Source organism: Lepisma saccharinum (genome assembly GCF_977018435.1).
Source record: "Lepisma saccharinum chromosome 12 unlocalized genomic scaffold, izLepSacc3.1 SUPER_12_unloc_1, whole genome shotgun sequence".
Lineage (NCBI taxonomy): Eukaryota > Metazoa > Arthropoda > Insecta > Zygentoma > Lepismatidae > Lepisma > Lepisma saccharinum.
Genome location: NW_028142891.1, coordinates 1,719,943 through 1,736,046, shown reverse-complemented (window position 1 = coordinate 1,736,046; position 16,104 = coordinate 1,719,943). Strand labels below are relative to the sequence as shown.

Sequence of the window (16,104 nt, the reverse complement as noted above, 5' to 3'; positions counted from 1 at the left end):
CTTGTAGGACAGGGGAAGGAACTAGCAAAATTGAACTCTAATCACGACTTCTTCTCTGATATGTACATCAGTTGAAAATAAAAATTTACACAAGAAACATACCTGATGTTTGAGGCTGACTGAGGATTCCAGACAATGTTTCAGGATTTATACCTAAAAATTTAAAAAAGAGATGAAGAGTTAAAAAATTGACTTTAAGTGTAGAATAACAAAAAATAATTGAGATCCACTTCAGGCAATTCATATTACATATTTCTAGACTGGCTTCTGTGTACATCAGATATATTGAAGTGTTAAATAATGCTCTATAAAACTGGGAATTAAGATTCAATGTTTGAATAAGGAATGAATGTGCAATTGTATTGGTCCTAACATACTTTATATTCCATCTGATGATGATTATATCATTATGATTAGCATAGAGCATAGTTTCTCAACCTATGAGGCACGACCAACTGCTAGGTCCGAAGGTAACATTTGGTGGCTTGCAAAGTCAGTCTCCAAAATTTATTTACTTTGTGTTAAAAACCTATTATTACATTTAAATTTTCTGAAATATATTGTTTTAACAATTTCAGTTCAACCCGTGTTGTACGTAGTCTAAACTCTACATTTCTGTTATTTGCACTCTACCATTGCTCTTTACCGGCATCTCTCAATTACAACATGTGTGTCTAGACTAGATTAAATAAGTCTTTCAATTTCCATAATTTTATTTTTCTAGAATGAAGTACTTGTAATTTGTTTATGCAAGCGTAAAAGAGGGCTTTTTAAAGTACTAGATGTTTTAGGAGAAATATGATTATATACTGGGTGCACATCCTTTCAAGTAATTCTGCCAGTGCCCGTGATTAGGGTTCCCATGAATTAATACCCTTCAAAGCAGGTTCGGACTGAAAAAGGTTGGGAAGCACTGACATAGAGAGATAGGAAAGCGGCATAAAATAAATAAAGTAGAAATTTACTTCTGTCTGACTGCACTTGGGAGACTTGGGTGGATGATTTCAGGTGGGGATTTATTCAGCAACGTCCATGTAAGAATTGGTTCTGGGGTTCATGCAGCATCTAATAAATGGGCACCTGGGGCAACCTTAGAGGCAGCCAGAGTATGGTGCTAATGACATCACCTCCACAAATGGCCAAGATTATGAATGTGAAGGCTAGAATTAGTTTTAGCTGTACCTACAAGTACAATTATTGATACAAATTTGTACAAGCATTAAATATTAACATATTAAACTGAGGTTCTGATAAAAAAAAAGTCATCTCTAACAGAGTCTTCAGCTGTGTGTCTAAATTTCAGCAAAACCATTTTTTTTGTTTTCTAGTCCACTTTTAATGTTATTTTTAAATATATCATAAAGCTTTGTTTTTCAAAGTGATATCTACATTCTTATTTTAACTTGCAATAATACCAAGGTTTATAGGATAATATTAAATAAACAATATGCTATTCTATGTTGCTTAATTTATAGAAATGACCCAAAGAGAGTTTGAACTATTGACAATAAGGTGTAAGTAAAAATGTGTAACTTTTTGCTATGTAAATACCATAACTACAGCACCTTGAATACGTACTGTGGAAAACGGCAGTGTTCTGGGCTCTCTGGCAGGTTCCACTCAGATATGATAGTGCTAGAGGTGCTGGTGTTGGCCCCGCTGCATGCTATTCGTCTTCTTATAATGGAATTAAATGTAGTTTTCACTGCAATGTCAGATTCTTTTACATCAAGCATTTCTATGAATGTGATAATTGCTATCATATTTGGTACAGTGGTTGCAAATATATTAACGAACATTCTAGACAGTCGAGCACATCCTGTTATCGTTACTTTCATTAATAATACGGGAGAAAATATACGCATGGAATTCTCTTGGTAAATATTTTTTTGTGTATTAACCAGGTTCATCATCATCATTATTATTATTATTATTATCATCATCATCATAATCATCATCATCATCATTTCTTTTAAAGATATGCACGCTGAAGCATTTGTATTTTTGATATTCACTCTCTCTTTTCTTCCGCTTCAAACTAATTGCTGTGATGATGATAATGATAATTGCATGAAACAACAAGGGTAAACCCATAAAACTTCTTTGATGCCATCATCATGAGTGTAAGGAAAATTTCAGTCCAATGGGACGAGCGACATGGGATGTTCACACTGATGTGACTAGTGACATAGATACTTCCAGACTGTAAAATTGCATTCATTGCACAAGAAGATCCAAACAGGAAATGACACGTTCAGCACTAGTTCATATGTCGTATTCACATGCTACTTGTTACTTCAGTCGGAAAGCTCCTTAAAGGAAGCAATGTGCTATAGGGGAGGGGGTTTCTAACTAAGTGACTTGAACCCAGGTCTCTGGTCCACGCAGGTAAAACAGCGACGGCAAGAAATCAGGCAAGACAAGGCTGGCTTGGTAGCTGAGTGGTAGAGCAATGGCACAGTATGCCAGAGACCCAGTTTCGAGTCCTGGTTGAGCCTGCATTTTTCCCTGAAAATTCTATGAAGTACATTCATTGTTTGTTTATCAAGTAATGTATCTCATATTTGCTACTTGACTTACTTTGACTTATTTCCTGTTACTCCGCTACGGAGCATAGGGCCTCAACAAAGCATCGCCAACGGACTCTGTTTCCAGCCATCTTCCTTATCTCGTTCCAGGTCTTTCCTGCTTCCCATATTTCTTGCTCTATTGTCCTTCTCCAACTCATTCTTGGCTTTCCTCTCCTACGTTGTCCTTGTGGAGTCCAGCTCAATGCTTGTCTCTCTATTGCCGATGGATCTTTCCTCAATGTGTGGCCAATCCACTTCCACTTTCTTCTTTTGATCTGTATTGCCACCGGTTCCTCTTGCGTACGTTTCCATAGATCTTCATTTGAGATAGTATCTGGCCAATATATTCCCAGAAGTTTCCTTAGGCATCTGTTTATGAATGTCTGTAGGTCTTTAGTAATTTTCTTTGTTACTTTCCAAGTTTCACATCCATAAAGGAGAACTGACTTCACATTAGTCCTAAAAATTCACAGCTTAGTTCTTATTGAAATTTCTCTGGCTTTCCAAACTTTATATAGCTGAATAAATGCCACAATTGCTTTCCTAATTCTTGATCTAACATCATCTTCTGTTCCCCCTGCATTTGTCACCAAACTCCCCAGATATGTAAACTCCTTAACCTCTTCAATATTTTCCTCATTCAAGTGGAAATTTTTCATCTTTTTTACATTTGTTCTTAATGATTTCGTCTTTGTACTATTTATCTTTAAACCAACTCTTTTCCCTTCCTTATCCAAATCTCCTAATTTCTTTTCCATATTACGGTATGTGTGAGACAGCAGACAAACATCATCTGCAAAACACAAGTCTTCTAGCTGTTGGGTGAGACTCCAATTTATACCTCTCCTTTTTCCTTCCGTTACCCTCTTCATTACTTTATCATTTACCATCAGAAATATTGTTGGTGACAAAATACATCCTTGCCTTACTCCTGAAATAACTGGTATTGGATCCGTAAGTATTCCCTCAATGCACAACTTGGCATGTGGAACCATCATAGGAGTTTTTAATAAGATCAATCATATGTGCTGGAATGCCATATTCTTTTACAATTGTCCACATTTTCATTCTATTTACAGAGTCAAATGCTTTCTGGAAGTCCACAAATATAAGGTACACTTCGCAACATCTTATTTGACCGCCCCAAAAGAAATCTAAGTCCCGAAATCGTAAACTTAGCAACATTGCACTTCAGCTCCAGGTGAGAGTAGCCAACTTTGAGTAGGTCCTTCCACTAGACGAAAAACGGTGCGGTGATAGGTTTTCAATTTAACACTTTCCATGAACTTAGAAACTACAAACAGCTATCATAATACGCAATCAAACAGAAATAATACATTGGAAAAAGAACCTTGAATAAGATATTTACGATTCTCCTTGCTCGACTTGAAATTTGGGGTGTTTGAAACACTGAATAGAGTTATTCTCCACCTGGAGGAAATTGCCATCAAGTTTGTGCAGAAAGAAGCAAATTTGTGAGGAGTTTATGCGACATTTTATTTACAATACCTTGCATAATATCGAACAGTTCTCAAAAACATACATTTTACACGACTTGTCGAGAAAATGTGCTTGAAACACAGGAAGGTGGGAGTCTTCATAAACGTCAACATGTTTTTAAGGCTACAACGTCATTAAGTTAACATAGAGCAGTTGGTTAGACACTGCTATACTTATTTTTCATCAAGCGTTAAAGGTCGCGGGTTCAAATCCCATCCTCTCCTCTTTGTTTTTTTCTTTTTTTTTTTTTGTTTGCTGAACAGATACCGTTGATATTGGAATATTTAAAAAATGAATCCGATGCACACTTGAGGGACGTCCCTTCTGCGCATATTTTCCCTTAGAAGTTGGAGATCTCCAGGTTTTAAAGTTAAAACATTTCTTTTTAGTTATTATTCATATGTTGTGTTAACACACACATCATGATTAATTCACAAATCACATATATGTATTCAGGATGCAAAAATGTAATGTTATTTAAGTTATGTATTGTTTGTTCTTCACTGACACCTAAAATATTGATTATTTGCTTTCGATGTACTAAAAAAAGATATAGAGTTATGTTAAGTAGTGATGTAGTGCAGTACTGTAAGGAAGGAGAGCGTTTAATGAGTTCAAATTGCTAGGATTGGTAATTTTATGTCCGTTCCGTCATAATGACTGTTGTCAATCCCCTCACCACCATCTTACCATGCGTCTAAAACTAATAGTAAATCGCTAATTAACATAAATAAATTGTTATTGCGACGAAGGCTGATTCGATAAGAAACTACTAATAAGTATTTATATATTGAGTGACAAAGAAAATATTAAAAACCTCGTAATGATCGTTAATTCCTCACTGCTTTGTATCTAAAATGTTTGTCTTCTTTGAACAGAAGGTACGAGTATCAGATATAACAAACTTTCCACACTAATTTGCAATATTCGAAACCACCATTACAGACTTAGCTCTATGTAACTTCATTCTGCGCATTCCACATGGCATGTGACTTCCTCCTATCATCGAAATAACTTTCTCTTACTATTTCCTTTCCTCTCCTGAAATACAGAGACCAATGTTAACTTCTTAGCACGGTGGATAAACTTTACACCCAACGATATACTCCAGAAAAAAACCTGCCTAGTTGGAGAATCGAACCTACGACCTCCCTCGTAAGAATCAAGCATGCTACCTCTTCTCCAGGTAGCTCATGTTAAAATTTGCTACCAGTTAGAAGAAACCAATTCACACATAATGCCATATCAATAATTTCCTCATGGTAATTTTGATGAGGAAACGAATTCAGATAAAATCGAGAAACGCTGAAAGGGAAAAATGATGAACATATCTATTGTCGTTTTGTCAAATTTTGTAAATTGTGTAAAAATTCAGTGTTTTGAAAAGTATTTTGTTGTGTGTTTAAAGTAGGAACAGGAGAGCAATAAGGAGTCATTTGAACCAGACCCCGGTTGACAATAAACTTCAGCTTTTTTCCAAAGACTGTATGAAAAGAGAGAGGAACGTATGAAATATAAAATATGTGTGAAATTAAAACAATGGAAACCTTGAAAGATAATACTAACGAACTTCAAACTATGAAAAACATATTTTCGTGGTGGAAAACTCCAAGTCATTTTTGAAATATGAACTTGATGTTTTTCTATATTATGAAGTGGAGGTATGGGACGATACGATCCCTCAGCAAGAAAATTTTAAGTAAGCTACCTCCAACTTTTTCAATGGTCATAATTACTAATTAGGGTCCGGAAGTTGATGAAAAATCAACATTTCTTCTGACCCTTAAAAGCAATGCTAAACCTGATATCATGTCCGTTTCCCTTCAGTTAGAGCCGGAAAACACTTTCTATTTTACATTTTTTTTTTTTTTTTTTGCATTTTTCGGTCTTTATTTGGCTTTTAGTTTATTTGACAGTATTTTTAACAGTTTTTGTTACATTTTTACTTATTTTTGAGGTTTATTTTTCTCCTCCCCTGTTGTTTTGTGCATTTTAAATGCATTTACTAGTAAAACTTACATATTTAGATTTCTTGACATGGTCCTTTTAGCAAATTCACCATGAATCGAAAATACGGTCAATGGAAAAGCATAATGTTATTCTTAACTGAAATGTTTGGCAATGGATTAAAATACTTTGTTTGAAGATCTACTTTGATGTTCTTTTTCTGTACACTGTTATTCCTTTAATCTGTAGTTTTAAAGTAAAATTAGTCACAATATTAAATGCAATTACACTCTGGTATACGCGAAGCAGAACTGTATTTTCGGATGCTGGCCGACTACAGTATCATAGAAGGCCCACTCTCAAAGGAGATGAGCCCGACCCTGTGGCCGAGTGGTTAGCACATCGCGCTGCGACGCCAAGGGTCCCGGGTTCGAATCCCGGTCGGGCTTGGTTGTTTGTGAATGTCCATTCATCAATTTCATCATTTCATCACTCATCCCCATCTTCGCAAATTAGCCAAGAGGCACAAAACGCGAAGTAAAATAAACTAAATCAAATCAAATCAAAATCAAAGGAGATGAATTGGTTGATTTGGTGTTTTAAGTCAACTTTATACATAGTGAGGCTAATCGGGATTGGACCTACAGTTTAAAGTGGGATCCGAACCGAGTGCATAAAATAACGTGAACCGTGTGGTGTAGGGTGATCGTTTGCTTATGGAATGGAAGGTCATGGGTTCAAACCTACTTCTTTGCAAAATCTTTTTCCAGAAATAAACGGCTTTGGACGAGAATGCTTATCTACGTTTCTGGGATATTTCCGTTGATATTTATTCGATTTATGTCCAGCATTTCCGGATGCAGAAAGTTGACATGTAAGTTCTTAATATGTGTTAACTTATAACAGCTGAATGAAAGGAAAAGTATTTCCTAAAATCCTGCCAATCACTGAAAGATTAAAAACATTAGTAGAAGCATTACTTGAAGCATGCACAGTGGCGACAATTATGGAGTGTAGAGGGGCAGATGAGCCAGCACTATGCTAAACATTATCTACCAAGGGAAAGAAACTGTCCTTGCCCCCCCTCCCCCACCTTTCCCCATCAGTTTTGAAACCCAATCGCCGCCACTGAGCATGCATCGCATAAATATTTACAGTAATATCATATAATATTATATTACGTTATTACAGCACTTCGTACTCGGTAAATAAAAAGGAAAAAACAATAAGGAAAGGGTGGGATTTGAACCTACGATGTTTCGATCTTGACGAAAACAGTAAAAAAACAAAAATGTTGTCATCTAACCAACTACTCCAGGAGATTGCTAACAGAAAGCTCAGTAAAACACGTTAATCTCAGTTGAAGCAACATTGTGCCGGAGTTTCGAACCATTTTTCGCCAAGGACCAAGGAAAAGACACACTTTGCAGAATCGTTTGGTGTTGTGCAAGCTATCTTTACTAAACATTTCGCATAAAATCATCATAAATTTGCCTTCTTGCATTCAAATCTGACCGCAATTCTTTCCAGGTGGATGAGAACCTGTTCAGTGTTTCACAATGCACATACATTTTCCTATTTTCAAATTCAGAATGAAGAAACTTGAAATATTGTCAACATTCATATTTCTCCTTAACATTTTTTTGTCTACTCATATATTTTATTACTGCTTTAGGGTATCTTTACTTTATGGAATGTGAATGAATGAAAAAAAAAATTACGAGCGTTTTCATTCAGGAAGAAGAAATGTTGCAAAGTTGGCTACTCTTAGTTGGCTCTGAAGCGCTATGCTGCCAAATTTACAAATTCCGGACTTTGAAATTTTTCAGGGCAGTCAAATAAGATGTTGCAAAGTGTACATATTAGAGAAGTATTCCATACTCTGTTCTATAATAATAAGCAGTGTATTTATCTGATCTATACAGGAACGGTTGCTTCGAAAGCCTGCTTGTTCTCTCCGGATCTTTTTCTCAACACATCCTTTAATTCGGTTTAAAATAATTCTACTTAGAACTTTACTAGGAACTGAAAGTAGTGTTATGCCTCTCCAGTTATTGCAGTTAGTAATATCTCCCTTCTTAGGTATTTTTACTAGTAAACTTCTTTTCCAATCTTCTGGTATTGATTTTGTTTTCCATATTTTTGCAAGAAGTGGTTGTAATATTTCTATTGTCATCTCCATGTCTTCCTTAAGAATTTCTGGTGGAATGTTATCAATTCCAGGTGCTTTACCACTCTTTTGTTCTCTCAATGCTTTTTTAATTTCTTCTTTTGTTGGTTCTTTAGTAGTTATTTCATCTTCTATTTCATATTCTGGCATTTCTTCCGGTATTTCAAGCAAATCTTCTGTCCCTTCTATGGTTTGGTTTAATACTTCTGAAAAATGTTCTTTCCATCTATTGAGCTGATTTTCCTTATTCGTAAGGAGTACTCCATATCTATTTCTCACTGGGCGATTCCATTTGGTTTTCTTTTGATACAAGATCTTTGTAATTTGGTATACTTCCTTCATATTTCCCTCATTTACTGTTTTTTCTGCCTTCCCGGCTAACTCACTGGTCCATTTTCTACGGTCAGCTCGCGCACTATATTTCACTTCATGATCTTTTTTCCTATATTCTTCTTGTAATTCTGCTTTCTTTTTCCTAGTTTTACACATATTAATCTTCTGCTTAATGTGTTTCCTTTCTTCTATTTTCCTCCAAGTTTCCTCTAACATCCAGTTCTTTTTCTTAGGGTTTCTATATCCCAAAACTTCTTTTGATACCGTTGTAAATGTACTTTTCACCTTTTCCCAGTGTTGTTCCACCTCATCACCATCCAGCTCCCCTAGTTCTTGATATTTGTTTTGAAGTTGCAACTTGAAGTCCTGTTTTACACTATTATTCTGTAGTTTTCCAATGTCGAACTTTGTGCTTTGTTTATTAAATTTCTCCTTTGCGGCCATAATTTTTACCCTAAAACTGGCTACCATAAGATGATGATCACTGCTAATGTCTGCTCCACGTTTACTTCTCACATCTAATAAAGATGTTCTGCATTTCCTACTTATAGCTATATGATCAATCTGATTTTGAGTTCTATGATCTGGGGATACCCAATGGATCTTATGTATATGTTTATATGCAAATAGTGTACCTCCAATAGTCATTTCATTTGAGGCACACCAATCTACAAACATTTCCCAATTTTCATTTCTATCACCTAGACCATGCTTGCCAATCACTTGCTCCAGTCCAACATTTTCTGAGCCAATTTTAGCATTTAAATCGCCCATTACAATAATAACATCTTTCTTCTTAACCTTATTTATAGTGTCTTGTAATTCTTTGTAGAACTCTTGCTTTTCTTCTATTTCTGCTTGGTTTGTAGGTGCATAGCATTGTATGATGCTCACATTTCTAACCTTTGCCTGTAATCTGACCATAATTATTCGTTCAGATACAGGCTTCCAGTCCAATATACTTCAAGCAGTCTTCTTGTTTATGAGTATGCCTACTCCATTACGATGTTCATCATCTTCATTTGGTCTACCTGAATAGAGGAATGTCATACCACTAGATGTTTTCATCTCTCCAAATTCATTCCAACGCACTTGTGCAGAGCATAAAATTATACAGCGGAAATAATAATAACATGCTGAGAGTATTTAAATTTAAAAGAAAAAAAGCACTATTAAATATAAATGACAATGTTTGTGTGATAAACTACAAGAAAATTTAGTAATTTTATTTTATTGCTTACTTGGAATTATGATACGTGCTGGTTCAGATGCTATGGTAGTAGTTTCCAGTGGTATAATTCCAGAAAAAAGAGGAACATATTTAAAAGTAATATTGGCAATATACATTTCAGTAAGAAAAGTACGGTTTCTATAGAGACAGAAATTTATATTATAATCGAAGAACATGGATTACTATTTGAATTTTATCTGAAACTTTTCGGTTGGTCCCTTATATTACATTAATAGACTAATATTTATCATTCATGAAGAAACTCTAGTGTAGCCAATTCGCTAGTATTCTTGCTATGGCAGAACCAATACTGATGTGATATCAGAAAGTATTAGTTGAAATTCAATCAAAGATACTGGTTGATGCTTTTCCAGACATCAGGTGTCTCATGGAGTCTGAATATCTTGTTGCTTTCATAAAAAAAAAAAACATAATTTGCATTATTTACACAAACACACTGTCTGGGTGGGGGATGGATATTATGATTAAATGATTATCAAATTATAATAAACATGTATTCTTGGGTTACCACACAGGATACTCCGGCATGCATTTCCAAAGTTTTGAACACATTCCTTGTTCTCAGCATCAGGGAATGTTGAGTGAAAAAGGCTTGCCAACTTTAAAGAATAAAATTCCAGGAGATTTCTTTACCCTTTACATTAAAATATTCTGGAGGACCAAATGTTCTGGGGGGGTGTAAGGGGTGATTTTCCACGTAGTACACCCAACTGTCAACCTCACTTCCACGTTAGTACACCCTGGACTAGAGACTAATGAGGCTCTGGCGACTGGCCCCATGGCCAGTATAATTTTGTTTGTGTTGTCCTGTGTTTTGTCCTTATTTGTGCTGAGTGTTCTTTGCAGCCTCAGCTTTTAACAAAAGTCAGAACATTTTAATATTTTATGATTTTAATTAAGCAACGTTAGAGTTATGTGTAAAGATAAGGGGCTGGACCCCGTATAGTGTGACGGGTGCAAAATAGCCTTAGTGCTGATGCACCCAAAAATTTTAAATTCAAATTCAAATTCAAATGTTCTGCAAGATCTAATGTTCTGGAAGACCAAATATTCTGAAAAACCCAATGCTCTGGAAGACCAAATGTTCTGAATATCAGGTATTATGATGGACGTCTGGAATGGGTGGACAATGTGGACCGAATCCTTCCTGAAACATGAATGCCAACCTAAAGGTACTTAAATTTTACAGATATAATTTTATTTCAGCCACAGTCATATATGATTATTATTGAGAGTGCATTGCAGGAACATGATAATTTGAAATTGGTAGAGCAGTTTTTCAGGGGGAATATGCCTGTTTTTTTTATTAATTTTCAATTTTGTTATTATTATGTCTACTTACAGGTATATTGGACCAGTAAAATTCGAGGTATGTCTGCATTTTCCAATATCAATAAAGTACTAATTAAAGTGTCCAATTCCAGCTAAAATGATAATTAGTTAATTACAATCATGTTTGAAAAATAAATATAACACTTGCAATACAATATTACTGATATTTGTGATATTTGCAAGTTTTGCTTCTCTTATAGGCATTTTTCCTGTGAAGTGATAAAAAAAGTTTGTAATGCTCAATTCATCATATATTGATGAAGACAATTGAAATAAAGAGAAAAGGAAAATTTAAAAAATGCCATAAGTGTTTAACTTTTGTAAGTGTAAGTGTTACATAATAGATATGGATAGACTGACATGGAATTTTTGTTAATACCTATATCTCCTGTTCCAAAATATGGTATAGAAAGGTGTCATTTGTGTTGTTCTGACACACAGTATAAATATGATACATATTTGAAAATAAGTCAAAGGAACTTATCATTTATTTTGTTTCAAAATATAGTATACATCTTCATCATATTCCATGGCATTCTGTTGCATCTTGGACTTTCTATTTAACTTTTATTGTGTTGCTGATCTTGGGCTTCTACTGGAATGCCACTGCTGGTGACCACTTGATCCCCATTCACAATAGGGAACGTAACCATTTGGTTTGATGCTTCAGCATATGTATCTCTCAATACTGTTCATATTAGTACAGCAAAGGCCCAATATAACTCATTGAACTCATTTATATACCATATTTTGGATCAGATGTGATTAAACCTTTAGCAGACAGAGCATCGTGCACATGGAAAGCTTCTGCAGACATGGTTTTTTAATGCGAACACTTTTCAAAGAGTCATAGCTCAAGAACCAATTGTACTAGAGAGATGAAATCAGTTTTGTGCTCTTTCTTAGACGGGACTTTTAATGGATGTAAAATTTATACATTATAGTGCTAGGGGAAGAAGAAGACAATTGTAATTTTAACAAATGGCCCTCACAATAGACCAAAGTGAATGACAAATGTAGTAGTTCCTACAAACATGTAAAGTTTCATTGAAAACAAGACTAATACTTCTTGGCTTAAAAAATAATAACAATGCATACTATGGACGCTGGATGGGCCAAATTTGGAGGGAAGCATGACTTTGAGGATATGTAATGCCTGTGCCTCAACTTTGAAAGAAAGAAAAAAAAGAAAAAAAAAGGAAATTATGACTAAGAAATTTTGAGTAATTATGAAAAATTTCAAATTCTAGTCCATGGCCCCCATATCGCTCCTCCCCCAAGATCCTTAATTGTCGCACATTACTTACAGTATTTTTTTTACTCATTATTGCCTGTAAAGTTCAATTTTTTCAAAGAAATGCAGTGGCTTAGGAGTCATAGTCATTTTTATAAATCTATCCCATAATATCATGAGAGTAACAAATAAATTTTTCAATCACCACTTGTTAATAATATTAAAAATATATATATTACTTTGTAATTTGAGTATGTCACACCTCCATATATATACTAATGAATAAAATAGACAGAACTGAAATATCGTGTGTAATTTTCAAGAAATGGCACATTAATTGCTGCCTTGTGGTGCTTGTAGATATATCTACCATCTGTCCTCAACGAAAATAATTGCATGGTAGAAATATCTACCTTCCATCCACTAAAGGTTAAATTCCAACACATACACTCCTATACCACAGGTATCATCTGATACTGATACATTGGTACCAATATTGGCTTAGCCATAATATTTAAAGTAGTAAAGGATTAATGTATTTGACTGCACTGAAATTCACCAACACTTTAAACTGTATCATCCTATAGGTTTGTCACCTACAATCCTACAACATTATTTTCAACAAAGATAAACATTAAATTAATACCTGGAGTCAAAGGTTGCACATCTGTTAACCCAGGATGATCTTCAGTAGGGTAGTAAGTTACTACAGGTTCCTTACCTGGCAATAATGAAATGCATCAATCAGTTGAATCACTAAAAAGATTGTACTAATTTTAAATTTAATTAATGAGTTGTTTCACACATATCCACAAGTCATTCAATTCTGTACATATGGATTAATTTTCAAACAAGCTATAAATAAAAAGAATAAGGAATTCCAGTAAAGGTTTATGCTGGATATTACACATTCCTTCATTTTTGGCTTATTTTCATCTTGGTGTCCTGAAAAACGTAAAATCAATATTCTACTGTAGTTAATAGATATGATATTAGTATGAATTTACTGAAGGGATGTTGCTTTACTGGTGTAGGTTTCCCACCAGTTGGTAAGGCACCTGTAAATAGAATTTCATATACAATGTATGCCAAATAATATGAACTAGTGCAAATTTCTGTTCTGAATTGAATACAAAACTTATGCACAGCATTACTATCAAAACTGAAAGGGAGTTACAATGTAAAGACCATTTAGAAATAAAAAAAATGATACTTTTATAAACTATCAGTATGATATCATCCTCAAAGATAGAAATTACATATGCACTCTTGCACAGAATATTACTTTGTTCATAACACAACTCATTCTTTTAAATTCTAAGACTGAATAGATAACACTTTATACAAATATTCAATACTTGTATTGTTTCCTGCTGCTCGTGATACTTATTTTAGAACATTCTAACATTTAAAGTTGTTCACATGAAACCAATAATGTTTGAACATAAATATTAGATTTCAACTATGGTGTATCACCCACTATTTTCTTTGCATAAAAAAGTTGAGATATGGACCTGTGTCGCACAATTTTACAAGTTGCATAATGAATAAGGACTGTAATTTTAATTGTATTTTATTCTTGTTCTGTTGGGGTGTAAGGGGTGACCTTCCACGTAGTACACCCAAATGTCAACCTCACTTCCATGTTAGTACACCCTGGACTTAAGACTAACGAGGCTCTGGCGACTGGCCCTATGGCCAGTATAATTTTGTTTGTATTGTCCTGTTCTTTTGTCCTTATGTGTGCTGAGTGTTCTTTGCAGCCTCAGCTTTTAACGAAAGTCAGAACATTTTAATATTTTATGATTTTAATTAAGCAACGTTAGAGTTGTTATGTGTAAAGATAAGGGGCTGGACCCCGTATAGTGTGACAGGTGCAAAATAGCCATAGTGCTGACGCACCCAAAATTTTAAAATCAAATCAAATCAAATCTTGTTCTGTTGACTACATTGTAGATATTTCTATCTGCAGCAGTATAGAACATGTCATTTGTTACATATACGAGGTGTGGCTAGAAAAAAACCGAATTGACGTTGCTGTCGACATACAACAAGCACTCAAGGTCAAGTGATGCATGAGTGTATAACGTGTTATCCTGCCTATCCACTGTGTGATTTTCCAGAGTGCGTGGCTCTCAGTTCTGCTGTAGCTTGTGGACGAAGTGAACAATATGTCTGTGCTCCGCCGAAAAAATGTTAAGTGTGTAAGTGAAACAGCTAATCAATTTGAAGTTTCTTATGAAACTCGGAAAATCCGACACAGAAACTTATGGTTTGCTGAAGGAAATACGAAGATAAATGTTTTTCACGTACGCAGGTGTTTGAGTGGTTTCAAAGGTTTAAAGAGGGACGAGAAGTGATCGCGGACGACACGCATCCTGGACGGCCTTGCACATCAAAAATGGAATCAAACATTGCAAATGTTGATGAATTGATTCAAAAAGATCGTCGCTTGTGTATTTAAGCTATTGGAAAACAACCAAAATTATTAAATTACGGTTCTGACGACCCTTCGTGAGTGAGTAAAAAGATGATGACCTGATATGTGGAAAGCAAGTCATGGATTCTTCATCAGGACAATGCTCCTGTCCACATGGCATTGAGGGTCAAGGCTTTTTTGGCCAAGCATGGGATCCCAGTGTTAGAACATCCACCCTATTCACCGGATATCACTCCGTGCGAATCTTTTTTTTATTCCCAAAGGTCATATCAGCACTGAAAAAAACAACAGATTTATGACCGTAGAACCTCTGAAAACAAAAGTGACGGAAGTCATGAACATGGTTTCAGAAAATGATTTCCAGCACTGGTTCCCGCAATGGAAGATTCGTATGGAGCAGTGTATCGATAGTGCAGGGGGTACTTTGAAGGGGATAATGTTCGTATTGTACAAAATAACCAATAAAAGATTCTGTAGCAACAGTCCGGTTTTTTTCTAGCCACACTTCGTAACATTAGCATGATTTCAAATACATCCACTTGATTACTTATTTGGGATGCAGTATATTTAAAGTTACAAGTAAATATATTAATACATATCGGTTTGATTACATACATGACATATAGCAGTTATGGTTACAAATATATATTACATACCCTTGATAACACATTTGGGATGTAGATCAGCATAATTGAGTTATGCTCAATCCACTAGATTACATATATGGGATGCAGATCAGCATAATTGAGTTACAAATATATATTACATACCCTTGATCACACATTTGGGATATAGATCAGCATAATTGAGTTTCAAATATATATTACATCCACTAGATTACATATACGGGATGCATATCAGATTAATTAAGGTTTCATACATGTTGATATATATATTGTGTCCAATTGATTACGTACATGGGTGAGACAGAGAAAGTAGTTTTAGATATGCTGTAGAAATTCTTCTATGCTGTAGGGTGATGTTTCTGAGAGATAGTTTTTTTTATTTTATTTTTGAATAGCTTAAGATTTCTTTCCTCCTTTATTCCGCATGGAAGTTTATTGTATAGTAGTATTCCTGTGTTTCTGGCACTCCTTTTGTATAGGTTCAGTCTGTGGTTGTCTATGTGTGTATTTGCCTTTGTTCTTGTGTTATGATTATGTATATTACTATTTTTATTGAGGTTTCTGATGTTGTGATTTACAAATAGGAGGCACTCTAATATATGTATATAGAGATGGTACTGTGAGTATTGAAAGTTTGGTGAACAGATTTTTACAAGATGTTTGTGAAGGCTCTTGGACCATAGTTCTGATGATTCTTTTT

The 16,104-nt window shown here is 34.8% G+C and overlaps 1 protein-coding gene across 1 annotated transcript; it reads right to left on the bottom strand.

Moving 5' to 3' along the window:
• Positions 1 to 7,851: 7,851 nt before the first annotated feature.
• Positions 7,852 to 9,444, bottom strand: LOC145982126 (uncharacterized). Its single transcript, XM_083115693.1, has one exon. The coding sequence runs from the start codon at positions 9,442 to 9,444 to the stop codon at positions 7,852 to 7,854; it is 1,593 nt and encodes a 530-aa protein (XP_082971819.1).
• Positions 9,445 to 16,104: the final 6,660 nt, after the last annotated feature.